Below are 19,492 nucleotides of genomic sequence, written 5' to 3'. Positions count from 1 at the left end.
CACATTTGGAGTTAATAGAGTCCTGTAACAGGTCAAGATTCATCGCTGTGATGCCTCCTGCTGTTGTCCTGGAAATTGGCTCTTTCACAGCCTTGGAGCGCTCTCTGCAGGCCCCTGTCTCGCCTTCTCAGGCCCCTATATGCCTCCCGGACCCCGGTGCCCTTTTCCACTGGAGTTCTGCCTGTTACAGTACCCCACAGTCTTGGTTGGTCTCCCCTCCCCAGAGAACTCTTATCCCCATCTTACTTCAGTCTTGTCTACTGCCAGTCCCCATCTAGTCCCCATTCACTGCGGCAGACTGCAGTATGATTGCCACTCATCAATGGCAAGGAGGGTTTGGGCCTGCTGCCTCTGTCTACCCATGGGCTGCCCTCTGCAACCCCAGTACCTTTTGGCCTTGCACTAGGCCGGGAGCCTGGGGGGTTTCTAGACCGGAGCTCCCCAGCTCCTCTTGGCTTCCCCCAGCCCTGCTTCACTTTAGGTACACTCCCCAGCAACCAGGCCCTTCTCTGTCTAAAGGCAGAGAGATAGTCTCAAAGCCCTTAGCTCACAGCCCTTTTATAAGGGCCAACTATGTTCTGTTTGGGGCATGGCCCCAGCTGAGGCTGCTTCCCCAATCGCAGCGTGTCCCTCCCGCCCCCCGTTCTAAGACCTTTAAGGCAGGAGCAGGGCAACCACCCCGCTACAAGCCCTTAGTCTAAAATGGAGCTATATTTGTCCACAGAACACAAATAAGTATCAGATCTAATTTTCAGTAAGTGTAGAACTAAGTACATAAATGAATGTTGTACATGTCAACAGCTAGCTTTACAAAACTGATCTGATCATGAGGAATGTGGAGGGAAGGTACCTCAGTGTTAACTGATAGAATGCCTCTCTTAAAAAACAAAACAAACTTGATATACTAAATATAAGGAACCAGAAGTCAAACTTCTTGTCATTGAGATGCTGGCCAGCTAGATATATTTGAACTGAACCCTGTTCAGTTGCCTGTGATGTTACTTGGCAAAGTATTCCAGTCAGTTGACTGTTGAGGGTGTAAAAGCAGGCTGATGTGAATTGTATAGTCCTTTGCGCTGATGGATGATATGTGTCGCTGACTCTGTTAACAAAAATTGTCACTGACAGCTTGACCTATTGCCCTACCTTATTTCCACCATACAGTAGTGAATTAATTCTCTTATAAATTGTCAGATATAGAGCTGTGTAAGGTAGATATGCTTTTTTTTCCTCTCTTTTTTTTTAAATAGAAAATAAATCATTCTCATCCTCAAAGTACTAAGAGTCACAGAGAGATTGCTCGGCATCAGGCTTCTTCAACAGTGTTCTCGTGGCAACAAGAACAGACATCAAGCTGTCCTTCATCCAGCAATCAAGAAACCCCTTTAAAGAGAGGTTTTACTTCATCCCATTTTCCATGGGAACAAGAAGCAACTCCTAGCCACAGTGGCTTAAGATCAAAGAAGACAGATTTCAACAACAGTTTCTCTGACAATTTTGGTAATTCTTCTGTCATTGAGCAATTAAAAACACAGAACCAAGGTATCTTGCAAGTGTAGTTATGACTTTAAATCTATTTTATAAATAAGGTCTTTTTTTAAAGATAATAAAAACCCTCTGTGTTTAAGGATTTCACTGAAGACTTTATATAGAAAATGGGGGTAAAATACATACTCAACTTGTGAGGCTTTTTGAGATCTCTGGGTAAAAAACACTATTTAAATGTTTATAAATCAATAAAATAATTAATAAAATTCTTCCAGTGTGAAAAAATTAACTGAGTTAAGAAATTGACTTGTTTTATTGTGTTTTGAATGTAATTCTTTGGAAGATTCTGTAGAGTAATCTGCTCTATCAAGAAGTCATTTTTTCATGGAGATCCTTGCCTGGTTGAACTAAAACCACAGTAGAATAACCATCTGGAACTTCTTCAATTGAGAATCTTTTTCTCTCTTTCTTTCTACCCCAGCTCTGGCTATATTAGAGAGCTTACAACTGCAACGGTGCAGCTGTGCTGCTGTAAGCTCTGTAGTGTAGCCACTCTAAGCCGATGGGATAGAGGTCTCCCGTTGGCTTAATTACTTCAGGCCCCCACAAGTGGTGGTTGATATGTCGACGGGAGAAGAACTCCTGCTGACATAGTGCTGTCCACACTGGCACTTAAGTCTGTGTAAGTTATGTCGCTCAGGTGGGTGGCTAATTCAGCCCGCTTAAACTGTAGTGTAGCCATAGTCTCAGTGCGGCTGTGCAGGATATCCACTTGGAAGTCTTTGTAAACATTTAATAAACACTATAGGATGAACTTTATCTTCAGCATATAAGGTGACAAGTGATTTAGGGCCATTTCATGTTTTGTGCTCTGTTATTCTATCTTTGGTCTTCAGATTTTCTGTCAGTTAATTTTGTTACATTGTTGCAAGTGTTTGGAACAGAGTCTGTATCCTCCATTTTTTGAGTGAGTGGATGGGTCTCCTTTCTTAGATTTCTACTTTAATCCAATTAAGCCAAAATTATTGACAAGTGGTCTTCAGAAAAGATAATTTTTTAAATGGTAACGCTGTTCTGCAGAGTTGTTTTATCAATTCAGACACTCACCCTTTGCTTACGGTTAGTTCAAATGCGTAGTGTTTTCATTCAAGGTTTAATTTATATGCATGGTCACATCATAAAGTTCATTGCAGACTTAAGCTGAAGTTTCAGCTTTGGAAGAATGAAGGCTTTTTTGGGGGAGGGTGGGGCAGGGAGAAGGATCATTGACCAAAAAAAAGGGAAAGTTCTCGACTGCTATTGGCTGCCATCTGTTTGTTTGCAGCTAGAGTATCAGTGGAATAGGTCCTCATGAAAGAATGATCAGATCATTTATTTCACATGCTAATAATCTGAAATTGCTGACTAGTATTCTTCATGTATAAAATTCCATTGAAGTGTGTGGAAACGATTCTGACCTTCCCCAAACACACATGTATCATGACAAAAGCGGTTTTTATTTGTAGATGCGCAGTGTTTTAGTGATGTGAAAAAGATCACATTTACTGAAGGCCCATAGATTGTATTTACTAAAGGGCCGTTCCAAAAAGTGAGACATGTATTGAATAAGATAAATTAACACTATTTACTTAAATTTGGCCCCCAAAATAGGTTTGTAATAGCTTTTCTTAAGAAGCAACTTTTCCAAAACCTAAGACCAAATAGAAATGTTTCAGTAACTGTTTAGAAAATTCCAGCGGAGGTAAAAACAGAGAGCCTCTGCAAAATTGGTGGCCAAAACACTGCAATATTGTGCATAAGAATCAGAAAATGAAGCTAGTAAAAAACAAAGTGAAACTGATCTACAGTCATTATCCAAGCTCAAAAAATAAACATAAATTGTGCCAACTAGACTTTTAAAGGCCTTTCAATTTTCCTAATTTGATAATAGATTTCAATTTGTTTATATTGCTATAAATTTAACCCGATAAGCAGTTTTTAAATAGTTTTCATTTTTTATTTGCATGTGATAGCTGCCTGAAGTGTTATGAAGTGCACAGAATGTGTCTCATTAGAATGTGTAGGCTGCTTTAAAGTACTAGTAGAGTAAGTACCTTTTTAAGTAGATGGCATCATATTAATCATTTTTCTTTTAAATTAAGAATTACACTCCAGAGTTCAAGAACTAGAGCATCACCTACAAGATCAAGAAAAAGAAAAGAAATTCCATATGAACAAACTTCAAGAAACTCAACTCCAGCTGGAGAAAACAAAACTGGAATTCACAGAAAAAGATTCTGTTTTGCACAAAATTAGAGATGAATTGAATAGAATGACAGCACAACGTGATCAAACTGCTGCCCAGGTACTATGTTGCATCAGGCCTCTTCTGGCTGCTTTTATAATTATTGTTGGCAGTAGTGTGTGTCAAACATTCAGTCATATTTACAGGATGCAAGATACTTGAATAATGTTTCTTAGAACATCCTGAGGATAATGAATTGAAAGTATGTATTATGTTGGACAGCCTAAAGTTCTTAATTAGCTTGTCATTTTCTGCAAGGTTCCAAGCACTTCTTAGCAGGTATGTAGCATCTTGCAGCCTCATGCCTTTGGGCATTATTCACTGGAGATCTGGAACATCTTCTCCAATAAATAGGGCCCTACCAAATTCACAGCCATAAAAAACACATCACAAACTGTGAAATCTGGTCTTATTTGTACTTTTACCATATTCTATACAGATTTCACGGGGGAGACCAGCATTTCTCAAATTAGGGGTCCTTCTGCACTGCCTTCAGAGCTGGGCGACTGGAGAGCGGTGACTGTTGTCCGGGCACCCAACAGAAGTAAGGGTGGCAATACCCAGCCGCGCAGAAGGGTTGCAATACCATACCATGACATCTTTCTGTGCTGCTGCTGGTGGTAGCTCTGCCTTCAGAGCTGGGCTCCCGGCCAGCAGCTGCCACTCTCCAGCCATCCAGCTCTTTTGGCAGTGCCACCACCATCAGCAGCACAGTGGAAAGGGTAGCAGCACTACAACCTGCTCCACAATAACCTTGCGACACTTCTTTACCCCCCCAACTCCTTTTTGGATCAGGACCCCTACAATTACAACACCATGAAACTTCAGATTTAAATAGCTGAAATCAAGAAATGTATGATATTTAAAATTCTATGACCGTGAAATTGAACAAAATGTACTGTGAGGCCCTGCCAATAAGGTTGCATAGAGCAAGAATGACACCTGGTGGCCAATTGTGACCTTAAAGGGACACTGTCATATAGTTTAACATTTTCAACCTAAACTATCATAAATTCAGGGGAGAATTACTTGGATTCTAAACTATCCCAGGCTAAATATTTCTGTAAACCCGAGTTAAGGATGAAAATAAATTTAATTACTACAATAAATTTGTAGTAATTAAAAATAACAAGTATTAAAAATACAGGAAATTCAAAGTTAAGTTAAACATAACACGCAACCCAACATTTTAAAATTTGGAAATGTATAATTAAGGCTCTCAAACAATCTCAACTCTGCCTCTTCAGTGACTCTAGCCTCTAATCTTTCTTCCTGGAAAATGTGCTGTTTTCAAGTCCTTCACATTAGGTGTCTATATTGAACTGGTGTTTTGATCAAGAGCTTTTTGTACTAGCTCTGGGATAATTTGTAAAAGCCAGTGTATTATTGGTTTAGTGAACAGACCACTGCTATCCCTCTGTAACTTTTTTCCCTTCGAATGATTGTCCATATGTACAGTTTGCTGACGGTGTGCAATGCACCCCACTCACCCATATTCAGTCTCATGCACCCGGAGCATCCTCATGTCCTGCACCGATGGCATAAAAGGGTGGAGCAGGCCAGCCACCGCTCAGTTCCTCTCATGCCTCCTGGCTTCGAGATGAACATGGGCAGTGAACAGTGCTAACAAAACAGCTGGCTCTTTTCAAATTTATGCATAGCATAGATAGGGATAGTTAGTTGTAGCCCATTGGCATTATGATTTTTCTTAGGAATAGGTTTCATTTTTTAACCAGAATAGCTATTTCTTTCTGGTACTAGGATGCCTTCTTCTAAGTCCCCTGGATTTACATACTGCCCATCAAACAAGGGCACTATACCCTTTAATGTTTGGCATTTAAAATATTTATTTTGTTTGGGGGAATATCCCTGAAAAATGTAATATTTGCAAGTTCTTCATTTACAGGACCTGCAAATCTAGAGAAGCCCTGCTCCAGATTTACTTAATGAGTAAAGCAATGAGACTAGCTTCAGGCCCTGGGTCTTATAACAGTCCTGTAAATGCCTTCTCTGCTCCTTAGAGTGCTAGTACTGGGTCCCTAACTTCCTGGGCCTCATCAGAAAGATCCTGTTTCAAAATCTGGCATGTTGGACAAGAAGCTTTCTGTGAAAAATATACAGGGTATGGAATAGTCCAGAGATGATCACAAACTAAGATTTCCTCAAAGAGAAGGGAGGAGAAATCTAAGCTTTTATGCAGACCCAGCTTATGCTGTCTTTTGTCCGGACAAAGTGTCTTTAGGACATATTCTGTGTTCCTACTGACAGTTCTCACAGACTTAAATCTAAACCAGCGGATTCATCTTCCTATATTTTTCTTTGAACCACCTGCTTCTAAGGGTGATGCTATGCTCCATATGTTGAATGTCAGACGTGCTTTGGCATGTTAATTTGCAAAGGATGAAATCTTTTATATTTTCATCCAGTTAGGTGCTTATACAACTGTGCGAGGGCCTGTTTAATAAGTGGTTAATATGAATTTTCCTGCTTCGTTCGGCATTTATTCTACCAGAGCTCAGGCATCATCAGTGATATATTTCTGTGTGAAATATGTAAAACAGCTACCTAAGGAATCTAATCACATGCTTATGACAGATTACGCTATCACTGAACCCTTCAGATAAGATTCTGTGATTGGAAAAGGTGTGTAATAATCCCTGTTCTCTTAAGGCAGAGGTGGGCAAACTATGGCCTGTGGACCACATCCGGCCCACGGGGGACCCTCCTGCCCAGCTCCTGAGCTCCTGGTCAGAGAGGCTAGTCCCCAGCTTCTTCCCTGCTGTTTCCCTTCCCCACAGCTTCAGCTCACTGCGCCACTGGCGCAATGCTCTGGGCAGCGGGGCTGCAAGCTCTTGCCTGGCAGCGCAGCTGCAGAGCCCGGCCTGACCCAGTGCTCTTGGCGGCATGGCTGGTAGCACTGCCAGGCACCCGCGCTCCAGGCAGCGTGGTAAGGGGGCAGGGAACGGGGGGGTGGGGCGGGGGGATTTGGATAGAAAGCAAGGGAGTTTGGGGTGGTGAGGGGGCAGGGATGTCCACAGGGGTCGGGATGGTCAGAGGGCAGGGAACAAGAGGATTGAATGGGGGCATAGGTCCCGGGGGAGGCAATCAGGAAGGAGAGAGGGGGTTGGATGGGGAGTCTGTTAGGCAGTCAGGCCAGGGGTTCCGGGGGCAGTCAGGGAGAAGGGGTGGTTGAATGGGGCAGGGGTTCCGGGGCTGAGAAGCAGGGGGGGTTTGGATAGGTTGTTTGTTTTCTGTTTTAAAAGCATCCAGCCATGAAGATGATTTAAATCTTATCAGCTGTTCACTTTTTTGTTACCTTTAGGAATAGTTACCTGCCTTAAAGAAAAGATTTCAGAAAAGAAAAATGTGTTCTGTAGAGAGAAAAACATTTACTCTGCTACGACAGCTTTCTGGTAAATTGGTTGTAAATCTCCCTAACATGCTGTGAACACAATGAAACTGTAAGAGGCAAAGGAGCAGCAGCATTACAGACGTAGCATTGTGTACTGAGAAAATGTACTTTGGGAAACTTTCAGACTTATATCAGCAGACAGTTTTCACAACAGAAATTACATTGGGAATTTATTAAATAGGTTTTCAGCGTACTCTGGTTCTTTATAAACCACCAAAATTACAAGCAATATATTAGTTTAATAAAATGACAGACAAAACTGAAGCACTTCTAATAGGAGAATTTCCTCTAGAAATCCTCTCTAGAGGAAATTCTCCTAGCATATTGATTTTCAGTTTAAAATTTCAGTCTAGCCTACTTTAAACAATGAAAATTGTTCTGTTCAAAATAGTTGCTGGACTAAAATAGTTCAGGTTTTTTTTCTGTTGAATCAATGTGCTGATTCACTGTAAATTGAAAGTTGCATTGAATTTATCTCCTGTGCCTAAACACTTTTAGTTTTTTAGTTTTTGCTGCTCACTTATTGAAACTTAGCACACACTTGTACTATAGCCAAGTGTAATCTGTTATCAGTTTGGTATTGGATACTGTGTGGGTGTCCACTGCATCATGGAAGACTGTAAGCAGTTTTGGGACAGAGACCATGACTTCATCATATGTATGTGTTTCTTGTTTTTCTTTTATTACAGTGGCTACTAAAGTGAGATTTCAATCCTGATTGTGGGGGCGGGATTGCTATTGTAGTACAGATAATAAATATTCCCGTTTACATCACTGTGATTTATGATTAAATTATTGTAGTATGAAATGGTGGAGCAAAAGATGAAAAAACTGTCAGAAGAACTGAATTGTCAAAGACAAAATGCTGAAAGTGCTCGTTGCTCATTAGAAAAGAAAGTAAAAGAAAAGGAAAAAGAATACCAAAAGGTAAGGCAAGACCCATTTTTTCACAAGTTTAAAGTTGCCTCCAGACTGCTATTACCAGAGTGAACAAGTTGTTCATTGAGTATTTGTCCGTGTAGATCCCACTCTAGGTGCATATGTGCCTCAGGCGCACAAAATTGGATTCTTCTTCTTTGAGTGATTGCTCATGTCAGTTCCATGTTTGTGTGCATGCCCACATGCATGGCTGTCAGAAATTTCCCCCTTAGTGGTATCCCTAGAGTCGACTCTGGCAATCTTTGGAGCCCTGTGCTTATGCGCCGGTACATTGGGCACTGATGGCCCCACGCCATCTCAGTTCCTTCTTTCCACCAGAGACAGTTGTTGGGAATGCTCCTTCTTTGCACAAGTCCGATAGTGGTTTCTCTAAACTTGACTCTCTGAGTTTTTCTTGTACATAGTTACTGTAGTGTTAGTATTATAGTTAGTAGTAGTTAGCATTTGGAGCAGAGTCCCATTAGGAACATAGCCCCAAGGACAGCGTATGCGCCAGTCCCTGGGGTTTAAGCCGTTGCTGGGTCAAGCAAACCTATGCCTATTAGCGACATGCACAGAAGCTGCCTTAAGTATCTCAGAGAGGCACATACTAAAGAGAAGTGCAGGAGCTGCAAAAACTTCAGACCTCGCACTGTTAAAGACAGGGATATCCGATTAAATTCCCTGTTGATGGAAGCTGCCCTGTGCCCCACGTCAGAATCATGCCACTCCAACTCTGCATCGAGTACCCCAGCATTGGTGCGGAGTGCCTCTCCGACACTGGGATGGTCCCGGTGCCGCTCCCCTTCTCCCATGCCTAAGAAGAGGCATAAGAAGTCACAGTAGGAACGATGACGTTCTCTGGCACCACACACAGCTACCCGGGAGCCCACACACAAGATGAGATGTGCACAGGGCTGCTCGATTTCCCCAGAGCCACAACTGGCAGCGGCCACATCACTTGGGGCACTGAGCCCAAATTGGGAACCACCACCTACTCTTGGGAGCTGTCGGAGCCCAAAACATTTCCTGGCACCTTCAACGTTGGAGGCATTCCGAGCAGCAAGAGACTTGATGTCTCTCCCTGTGCCACCCATGCCTCGGGCCTAGGCCTATCTTTGGCAGACCCCTCGAAGACAGTTAGTTCTCTCTAAAAAGAAACCTGTGATGAGGCCACCTTGTGGGCCTCTGACATGGCACCCATGGCTCCCCAGGGCAACGCTCCCCATCACGACATCATTGCTTGCCACTTCTCTGGTCTCTACCTTCCTGGCACTAGTCCTCAGTATCGCGAAGCATATCTCCATCTCTGAGACACCAGTCATCTTCCCCATGGTGCCACTCCCTGATGCAATGGTGATCCCCAACAAGCCATGGCTACCAGCACGAGGCCACCTCAGCTCCACCCTAGTCTCCTAGGGAGAAATCTTCCATGTGGTCTGCAAGTGAACTCTCCCCACACCAGAGGCATCATCAGCACTGGTTTTACGGGCCGGAGCCCTCAGCAAGCCCGCCATCGTGTCCTTGGCCATCTACCCAATGGCCACCCCAGTGTCTGTATTGGACCCTTTGGGAGTACCCTCCCATGCCATGCTCACATTCTCTCCAGGGACCTGTGGTAGTTTCTGAGAGCCCGGTCTTGGATGCGGCACCACCGGAATCAGAACCAGACCTTAGCACCAAGACGCTGGTGGCCCCTGTGCAGTCAGCACTGGTGGTTGAGGATGAACCAGCTGCACCACCCATGGCTGCCTCCTTCTCCGACAAGGTAGTGGCTGGACCTCCCAACCTTTTGCCACCCAATAATTTCCGTGTCCACCAGGAGCTGCTTATAAGAGTCGCCTCCAACTTGGGGCTGGAGATTGTGGTGCTCAAGGAGCCAACTGACAATCTGTTCAACGTCTTGGCCATAACAACTAAACTTCCCCAAGTTAGGGACCTTCCTGGTACTAAAGTGTTGTATTCATGGACTTAATGATCTCCCACCTGTCCCTGTTAGAGCCTTTATCACCTCTCTATCAAGACAGGATTTTCAGTGGCTGTTATCTCTGCGCAAAGGATAAGCTAGATTTAGGTGTTGATGGCAGGACCTCTTTTACTATATTTCACAAAGACAAGATGACTCTTCTTTGATCTCGTCCTGTGTTCTTATTCAGAGTGGCCTCAGGCTTTTGTTTGCATCAATGTATACACCAGGGGTTGGCAATCTTTCAGAAGTGGTGTGCCGAGGCTTCATTTATTTACTCTGATTTAAGGTTTCACGTGCCGGTAATACATTTTAACATTTTTAGAAGGTCTCTTTCTATAATATATAATTAAACTATTTTTGTATATAAAGTAAATAAAGTTTATAAAATGTTTAAGAAGCTTCATTTAAAATTAAATTAAAATGCAGGGACCCCCAGACTGGTGGCCAGGACCGCGCAGTGTGAGTGCCGCTGAAAATCAGCTTGCGTGCCGCCTTCGGCACCTATGCCATAGGTTGCCTACCCCGGTATACACCTTGAGTGTTTTTCCCCAAAACTTCATTTGACTCCTGGAGAGGCAAAACTTCATATGAGTGGTGTCTTTGGGGAACTTTTCTACCACCTCCATAGGACAAAGCCTTTCCATAACTGGCCTAGAATTTTTTTTATAATATTTGGGACACGTGTACAGGGCTCGTTATTTCAACCCAGAGACTCTTGAAAGGGATATTTCACTGCGTAAAGATCTTCTATGAACTAAATAAATTAGCTCCACCTTCTCATATTAAAGCAAACTATACTAGGCCCCAAGTGACACGGGCAGGCTTGAGGAATGTTTGTCTGTCAGAAATTTGCTAGGGAGCCACTTGGAGCTCTTTGCATATTTTTATTCAGCACTACTCGGTAGTTGCAACTACTGGATCTGATGCCCAGTTTGTCAGGGCAGCTCTGCAGTCTTTTTATGTAAATTGGACTCTTGACATCCTCCTCTATAGGGAGATAACTGCTAGTCACCTAAAATGAGATCCATGTTAACGGATACTGGGAAACAAAAGCCCAATTACTTACCTTACAGTAATTTTGTTTCTTCAGGCTGTTCTGCCTACATGAAACCCACGACCAGTCCTCTTTCTCCACTGTTGTGAAATCCATTAGTTTTGGGATTGTGTATTGGCAAAGAAACTGAGAAGTGGCTGACCCTGCTCTGCACACAGGTGTGTGTGGTGGGGGGTGTGTGTGTGTGTGTGCATATTAAGATACCTACTGATGCTACACCTGCACACTGTCAACCAAAGAACCCAATCTCATGCACAGGGGTCACATGCACACCTAGAGCTGGATCTATGTAGACAAAACATCTCAAAAGAAACGAGTTAGTGTAAGATAAATAACTGTTTTTGTAACATGATATTCTACTTTTGCTACTAAGGAGCAAATTGTAGTAGCTCATATGCACATTGAGAGAAAGTTAGAGAGAAAATATTTTAAATGTCTCCACTCCGACCTTCCCCCTTTCATTTTTTCTCTTTTGTCAGTCTCTCCCTTGCTACTTTTATTTGGATTTTTTCTTTTATTTTAGCTTGGTAGCTGGATGCATCTGCTTTTGTTATTGAAACAATTTATTGGTCTACCATGAATTAAATTGGCTAAAGCCATGTTCCCTAGCTGTTGATAATAGTAGTCTGGTGGTTATAACTTGGTAAGAGGAAGTGAATCCGTATTTCTTCAAGGCAGGCTGGGCAGGCAGGCTACCAATTTGTTCACCTCTAATTTACAGTTAGATGATTAAAAAAAAAATCAGAAAAATGTTTGAACATTGTGCTAGTAATTTGCTCACTTCTTCTTGAGTTTGACCCTCCCCACCTGCATTTTTCTGCTCTTGGCAGGCCAACCCAGGGTAGGAGTGGGTCTTTGGAAAGGGTACGAGGGCAGAGAGGCTGGGTATAATAAGGTGGGGAGACACAAAGATTTGGGGAAATGGATCACTGGGATCCAAGAGGGTTGGGGACTTCATAGGATGGGTCTCTGGCTGGCAATGAGAGTGGGAACAGGCTGTGGGGGTACTTGAGGACATGGGATGGAGCAGGTGTCTTGCTGGAGGATAGCAGCGTGCTTAGGAGAAAGCAGAGGGGAAGCACTAGCACTTCACTACCTTCTCCAGCTGACAAACCTGCTATGATTTGTTAGAGGGGAGTCCTGCAGCAGCTGCCAAGAGAAGTTTGGCAGAGAGGTTTATTGCCAGGAGAAGCCACTAGTGCTTTCCCTCTCCTATCTTCCTCTGATTTCTGCTCCCCCACTTAGCCCTCTCTTTTCCTTACCAACCCCAACACCTCCTACTAAAAATTCCATGCCCCTCATAGCCCATAAATCCACTCTCAAATTCATGGAGAGCCCCAACTGTAAGGACTGTGGGGTTGGGAAGAAGCCTCCAAAAATAATTATACCTGGATGGATATCTACTTTGCATCTCCTAATGATTGCAGGAGATGGGCTGGATTCCTAAGGATCTTAGGAGATGTGCATTAGTGAAGTTCTGCTCCCCCAGACCCAAGGAGGGAGGAGTGAATGCTCCTCTACCAAACTTGTTGTTGCCCAGTCTTGTATTAAATCAAATTCAAAATAACTAAGGCATTTTCCTCATGAAAAACATTGCTAAAGCAATAAGTTAAACATGTAATCATAAAGAAGGGAATTTTTTTCCCCAAAGGACCATAGTTATTTAGGATTAGTGTGGTTGCTTAGTTGTAATGCTCAGTGTTACTATATGGAGATCTACTTTTGAATCAATATAAGCTTCATTCCATTATTTGCTAGTGTTTTTTTTTTTTTTTATCCTATTGTATTGATGTAACAGATTAAGTAGTCTACTCTGATCGGCCAAACTGAGTCAGGACCATTAGTGGCTATAACAGAATTTATGCTATACTTAAGAAGGGTTTTTAAACTCTTTTTCCTTCTGTTAGAGAGGGCTTTAGTGTAATTAATAACTATTTACAGGGACTATTTACAGTCCCTCCCCCACGTTTTCCAATGCTAATAGTTATAGTAACTTGACTAGAAACATGTAACAGGAGCATGCTTCTCTCCCCTACCCCCCACCCATCTTCTAAATTTCTAGGAACTGTTTCGTCAGCAACATTCCTTACAGACAGCGGATCAGCAGTGCAACCAGATAAAAGCCAAATTAAACCAGGACTTGCAACAAGCCAAGAATGACTACAATGCTGTACGGGCAGAACTTGACAAAGTAGGATTTTTAATATCTGAACTATTCAAATGGAAGTAGTGATGCTGAGTTTTTATTTTATGTAAAATTTAACTGTCCTCTTTTTTGTGTTTGAAGATCTATACACGACTAATATTTAAGGGCAACTAAATACATCACAGGTCAGAGCAAGCTGCGGTACGTTCCTATCATAGGTTGAGCTGGTCCTTTAAAAGACTGGGGCACAGCTGCACCTTTTGTCAGGTTTAGCCCATCTCCCTTTATGATGAGAATGAATACAAGGGTCATGTGACAGAAGCATGCATCTAACCCAGGCCTGTTGGCAGGTAAAAAGGCAGCCTGTGGTCATTCAAGAGAGAGACACACCCCTCCGCCCTAAAAGTTCAGAGAGAGACTCTGTCTCATTAGTGCCCAGGCAGAGACCCTTTGAAGAGGACAGGTGACAATTTTCCAGAACTCCAAGGCAGAAGCCTTTTGTGGGAAGAGATTTACAAGGAACTGGAAACTGTGCAGGGATAAGCTTCCATTGATGGACCTGCAGGATGCAGGAGTCCCAGCTGGGAAAGGGGTTGGACTACACGGATGGGCATGATTTGATCAAGACCTGGAAAAACTTACGAGGTATTATAAACTGAAAGGAATAATTGAGACTGGTAAAGGTATGTTGGAGTGTTATGATAATAAACCAACCTGGAAGAGAGCACTACTGTAAAATCGCCACATGTGATAGCTGGTTTGATGCAAGATTGAAGGTAGACTGAGGTAACAGATGGGCCCAAAGGCAGTTTGGGGGTAATGCCCTGCAACAGTTCCCTTTAGCCTTGTTCTGATTTGAGCACTGCTTCTTCTCGACACACACTCTTTAATAGAAAACTGCTTTTTTATTTATGATACACATGGTCTACATTGACTTAATACAGAGGTTGTAAATTTGTCCACGATAGCTATCCGCCATAGCTATGTGTCATCCTAGCTGTGTGAGCACATTAATCAAACCTTTTCTACAGGTTAGTATTTTCTCTACACATACTCTTCTTTCCAGGTTTACTCTTGAAACACTGGATTCATACTGAAACTTGCATGTTTATAGGTTTTTATCCAGAAAAGCTTACTCTTTTCTAGAATGGAACTAGATTATTTCCGTGACAGGTTGGATCACAGAAACCCCCTTGGGAGCTGCCAACCGAAGTGCCAAGACTACTTCTATCCCTGTTTTCCATGCCAACTTAGGACTTCAGCATCCTGTCTTGCTGAGCCGGACACTCTTGTCTACTTCAACAAAGACTCAGAGTCTGAATTACCTGCCCCAAAGCTGCAGGTTTACCTGAAAACAGCTCACAGAACTGTGCTTGTCTTTAGCACTCAGATGCCCAACTCCCAATGGGGTCTAAACCCAAATAAATCCGTTTTAGCCTGTATAAAGCTTATGCAGGGTAAACTCATAAATTGTTCGCCCTCTATAACACTGATAGAGAGATATGCACAGCTGTTTGCTCCCCCAGGTATTAATGCATACTCTGAATTAACTAATAAGTAAAAAGTGATTTTATTAAATACAGAAAGTAGGATTTAAGTGGTTCCAAGTAGTAACAGACAGAACAAAGTAAGTCACCAAGCAAAATAAAATAAAATGCGCAAATCTATGTCTAATCAAACTGAATACAGATAAGATCCTCACCAGTTCCAGAATGCTCCCTTTTACAGACTAATCTCCTTTTAGCCTGGGTCCAGCAATCACTCACACCCCCTGTAGTTACTGTTCTTTGTTTCAGTTTCCTTTAAGTATCCTGGGTTGGTGGAGAGGCTCCTTCTTTAGCCAGCTGAAGACAAAATGGAGAGGTCTCCCAGAGGTTCAAATAGACTTTCTCTTCTGGGTGAAGACTACCTCCTCACTCTGTGCAGAATTCAGTCACAAAATGGAGATTTGGAATCACATGGGCAAGTCACATGCCCATGCATGACTCAGGACCTGCAGGCAGCAGTCATTACCCACATGCTACCTTGAATGTCCTCAGGTAGACTTCTTATGTGGTTTCGAGTCTTCCAAGCTCTTTTGTCTGTTAAGAGCTTCTGGATTGAGCACTTAATTTCCACATTCCTTTCCCTAGAAGTGACCAAAAAGGCTACTTAGAAATCAAGCAATTATACAGCCAATGTTCATAACTCTGAACACACAAATGGTGCCTGCATACAACTAGGATAAACATAACCAGTAAATCATAACCTTTACATGTAGCAAAACCCTATTCCAGTTATATCATACGTACATTTATGAGCACCCCCACCCCATAAAGCCTTATGGGGGTACACTGTCACAATTTCATTCTCATTTTTTTTCTCTTGTTGGTAATTTACTTCCTTTTTAATTTGGAGCACTATAGAGCTATTATTACAGATATAAAACAGATTTAAAAGGTTGAAAACCCGTTAGAATTTGGTAGTGTTACAGTTATGATCTTGTTAACTTTCTGGCTTAGATAGTGTTATAAAGTCAGGTGATAAACTTAAGATAGAGGATAGCACTACACTAATTTCGCTTACCCCCAAAGAATGTAGTTATGGAGATAGAGGTGCAAGCTGAAAGTCTTTGTTGGTCCATAAGGTGTACAAATAATGGTTTTTAAGAACATGTGAACTATTCCTTGAATATATAGTAAGTGAAAAAGATAGAGTAATTTGTCAGTCTTTTGGTATTTGGATTGTACAGAATTAAGTCTAGTTTGGTATTGATCCTTTCCCTTGTTGGCTGTTCAATTGCATATTTGGCGATAGCTGATCATCAGTCCAACACCTAAATGTTACGTCTCAAATGAGCAGTTGAGGACTGAGTGGGAATGAGGAAGCATCTTCTAAACCAGTTTTCCCAAACTTGGGACGCCGCTTGTGTAGGGAAAGCCCCGGCGGGCCGGGCCAGCTTGTTTACCTGTCGTGTCCACAGGTCCGGCCGATCGCAGCTCCCACTGGCCATTGGCCTGGAGCAGCGAACCACGGCCTGTGGGATCCGCGATCAGCTGGACTTGTGGACGCGGCAGGTAAACAAACCAGCTTGGCCCTCCAGGGCTTTCCCTACACAAGTGGCATCCCAGGTTTAGGAAACATTGTTCTAAACTTAATAGGTGTTTGCTTTGACAAAGTATGTTACTTTAAAAAAATTGAGAGCAAGTGTTAAATCTGCTGCCCTTATGGTTGAGCTTAAAAAAAAACACTGGTTGGGATTCCCAATGATTAACAGACTGTACTATAACTATTGCTTAAATTATGTGCCTGAAAATATTTTTCATAACCTTGCCCAGTCTTGAGTTAAAGATTTGTGTTACCTTAACCTGTACTGTTTTTTGGTATGATACAGAATCTAGAATCCAGGACTGCACAGTGAAAGGAAGATGGATTTTTCAGATATCTGAGCTATTTTTAATTGCACTTTTTTAAAGCCATCATGCTGAGTTTCAAGGTTTAGGGCCAAATTCTACTCTTAGTTATATAACACAGAAGTCAACAGTTACTCCAAACTTCTCTTTCTGTAGGAGGAAGCAGAACATAGCTTATTCTTCTTGCTTTGTTTTCTAAGGTATCTTTGGAGCTCATCTTTTAAAGGGACATCAGGAATTTTTTATTTTTTAAAATAGATTAAATGTGACTACAAATAAAATATGATGTGTTTTCTTCATAGGCAGTAGCTGTGAAACAACATTTGGAAAACGACTCCAGGGAGCTTAAACAGAAGCTGTGCAGAGCAGAACAGGCTTTACTAGCAAATCAGTCAAAGGAAAATGACTTGAGGAGAAACTTTGAGGTAAATAAATCAGAGGGCCAAGTGGAATAATTAATCATTTAAACTGGAAATCAGTAGGAACTGGTGCCATTTATGCCTTACTGACTCCGAGGGGAACTCTGCAAGCTCTGTATTTCCACCAGAAGTTGTGATACTGTCTTATTCCGGCTGTATCTTTTGGGACCATCTTAAAAGACCTATAGCTGTGATACAGAATAAAGCCCCGACCTTGCAGTTTTTGCAATTGATTCCATGTGGACTGACCCCATGCGCAAAATTGGTTGTACGGTGAGGGTTAAAAAAATTATTTTGCACCAGCATACTACAGATAGGGTTACAGTTCATATGGAATTTTGTCTAATCTAATTATGTAATATGATTCAAGAGACTTTGTTTAGTCCTAAAAATAAAATATTCTTCTTCGAGTGATTGCTCATATCCATTCCAGTAGGTGTGCGCGCGCCGCGTGCATGTTCGTCGGAGACTTTTACCCTAGCAACACTCGGTGGGCCGGCAGGGCGCCCCCTGGAGTGGCGCCGCTATGGCGCCGGATATATACTCCTGCCGGCCCGCCGCTCCACAGTTCCTTCTTACCGCCCGTGTCGGTCGTTGGAACTGTGGAACGCAGTATAACTGTTTCTCCACCTCCCTAGCAATTCACTCGTTTTCTCTTGAATTTTGTATATAGTTGAACTTTTAACAGTAGTTAGTAGTTAGTTATTGTTCTATTAGTAATTTTTTGTAGATAGTTAGAAGGGATCGGGGGTTAGCCCCTTCCCCTACCCCGGTACCGGGCACATGCCCGGATCACCGGGCTTCAAACCGTGCGCAGCCTGTCGTAGGCCGATGCCCACAGGCGACCCGCACGACTCCTGCCTTAAGTGCTTGGGCGAATCTCATCTTACGGACAAGTGCCGGATCTGTAAGGCGTTCAAGCCCCGAACTAAAAAGGAGCGGGACGTTCGCCTGAAACAGTTACTGATGGAGGCAGCGCTAACTCCTCCATCCTCGGCACCGTCTGCGGCACCGGGACCAAGCACCTCCTCGGCACCGCAACACACGCCTTCCGCGAAGACACCAAGTCACCAATCTCCGGCACCAGCTTCTGCCCAGCACCGCTCGCTCTCGCCTCGGGGCAAGAAGCGCAAGCCTCCTGTGGCTGCTATATCCACACCGCAGTCAGAGTGCTTACCCAAACCGGACCGCCCGGCACTACCATCTGCCGCGGCACCGATGTCCGCCGCACCGTTGATTCCGGCCTCGGAAGAGCCGTCAAGTCCGGTGCCTACCAGCTCCCCGGCGCGTGCCGCGGTCGAGCTCATCGTGCCCTCCACTCCGGAGGTGTTCTCCACAGCACGAGACCTGATCGCCCTAACGGAGCCTGAGCTGCCTCGACCCCCGGCACCGCTGGTGCGGGTCCCCCAGTCTATAGGCAAGCTGGCCCTTCTACAACCTTGTTCGCCCGGCACCATGGAACTTCATTGTTCCAGGTCCCGATCCAGGACCCCATCCAGGTCCCACAGACGCTTACGGTCTCGCCATCGATCCCGGTCCCGCGGCCGCTCACAGTCCCGGTACCGTTCCCCATCAAGGTACCGGTCGTACTTGCGGTACCGCTCGAGGTCCCGGTCACCATCCAGGCATTACCGGCACCGCTCCAGATCTCGGCACCACTCGCGGCACCGTACTTCCCGCAGCCGATCTCGGCACAGCGACTCTCGGCACCAGTCGACCTCCCAGCACCGCGCTGGTCGTAGGTCCCGGTCGCGCTCTTGGCACCGTTAGGACTCCCGATGCCGCTCCCCGGCACCGCATAGAGAGGGTTCCAGTGGCTGCAGAGACCTGCATCACACGGTCTCCGCCCCTCCATGGCCATCTCGTCAGCCGTCGATCTCCTTGCATGCCGAGACGGCATCATACGGAGAGTCGGACAACCAGCAAGGTCCTCATCAGTGCCCCTTTTGGACCCCGTGGGCTTATCATCAGAGCCAAGGTGGCCACCATCCGCAGCCGCACTCTGTCCCCTCCGAACATCAGGCACCGGAGTCCACGGTGAGCAGACCCCCTCCAGCGGGGACCGAGCGATTCCCTGCCCGGGGCTTGGAACAGCAAGAGCAGCCCCAGGACGTCCCGCACGACCAGGAGTCTCTCCAAGACCCTTTGGTCCCTGGGATCTCTTCCTCCTCTTCCCCGGATGAGGCAGTGGCGGGGACGGCAACATCTGGACCGCCCCCAATCGACCTTAGGTCTCACCAGGACCTCCTCCACCACGTGGCTCTCAACATAAACTTACCCATGGAGGAGGTTCCTGAAGTGGATGACCCAGTAGTCAGCATTCTTTCGACAGAGGCCCCAACGAGGGCGGCGCTCCCCTTTATCCGCTCCATACAGGCTCGGGCAGATACAATCTGGCAAACCCCGGCAT

General features: G+C 44.2%; 1 protein-coding gene across 1 annotated transcript in view; it reads left to right on the top strand.

Moving 5' to 3' along the window:
* Positions 1 to 19,492, top strand: part of CENPF (centromere protein F) — an 87,083-nt gene that overhangs the window by 26,620 nt on the left and 40,971 nt on the right. The window contains exons 6-10 of the mRNA XM_032771253.2: positions 1,251 to 1,542; positions 3,630 to 3,832; positions 7,986 to 8,111; positions 13,188 to 13,316; positions 16,966 to 17,088. Of these exons, the coding sequence (XP_032627144.1) occupies positions 1,251 to 1,542; positions 3,630 to 3,832; positions 7,986 to 8,111; positions 13,188 to 13,316; positions 16,966 to 17,088 (873 nt within the window). The remainder of the gene's footprint in view (positions 1 to 1,250; positions 1,543 to 3,629; positions 3,833 to 7,985; positions 8,112 to 13,187; positions 13,317 to 16,965; positions 17,089 to 19,492) is intronic.

Source organism: Chelonoidis abingdonii, chromosome 3 (genome assembly GCF_003597395.2).
Source record: "Chelonoidis abingdonii isolate Lonesome George chromosome 3, CheloAbing_2.0, whole genome shotgun sequence".
Taxonomy (NCBI): domain Eukaryota; kingdom Metazoa; phylum Chordata; order Testudines; family Testudinidae; genus Chelonoidis; species Chelonoidis abingdonii.
The sequence above is the reverse complement of the archived record's forward strand: the minus strand, read 5'-3'. Positions and strand labels throughout refer to the sequence as shown.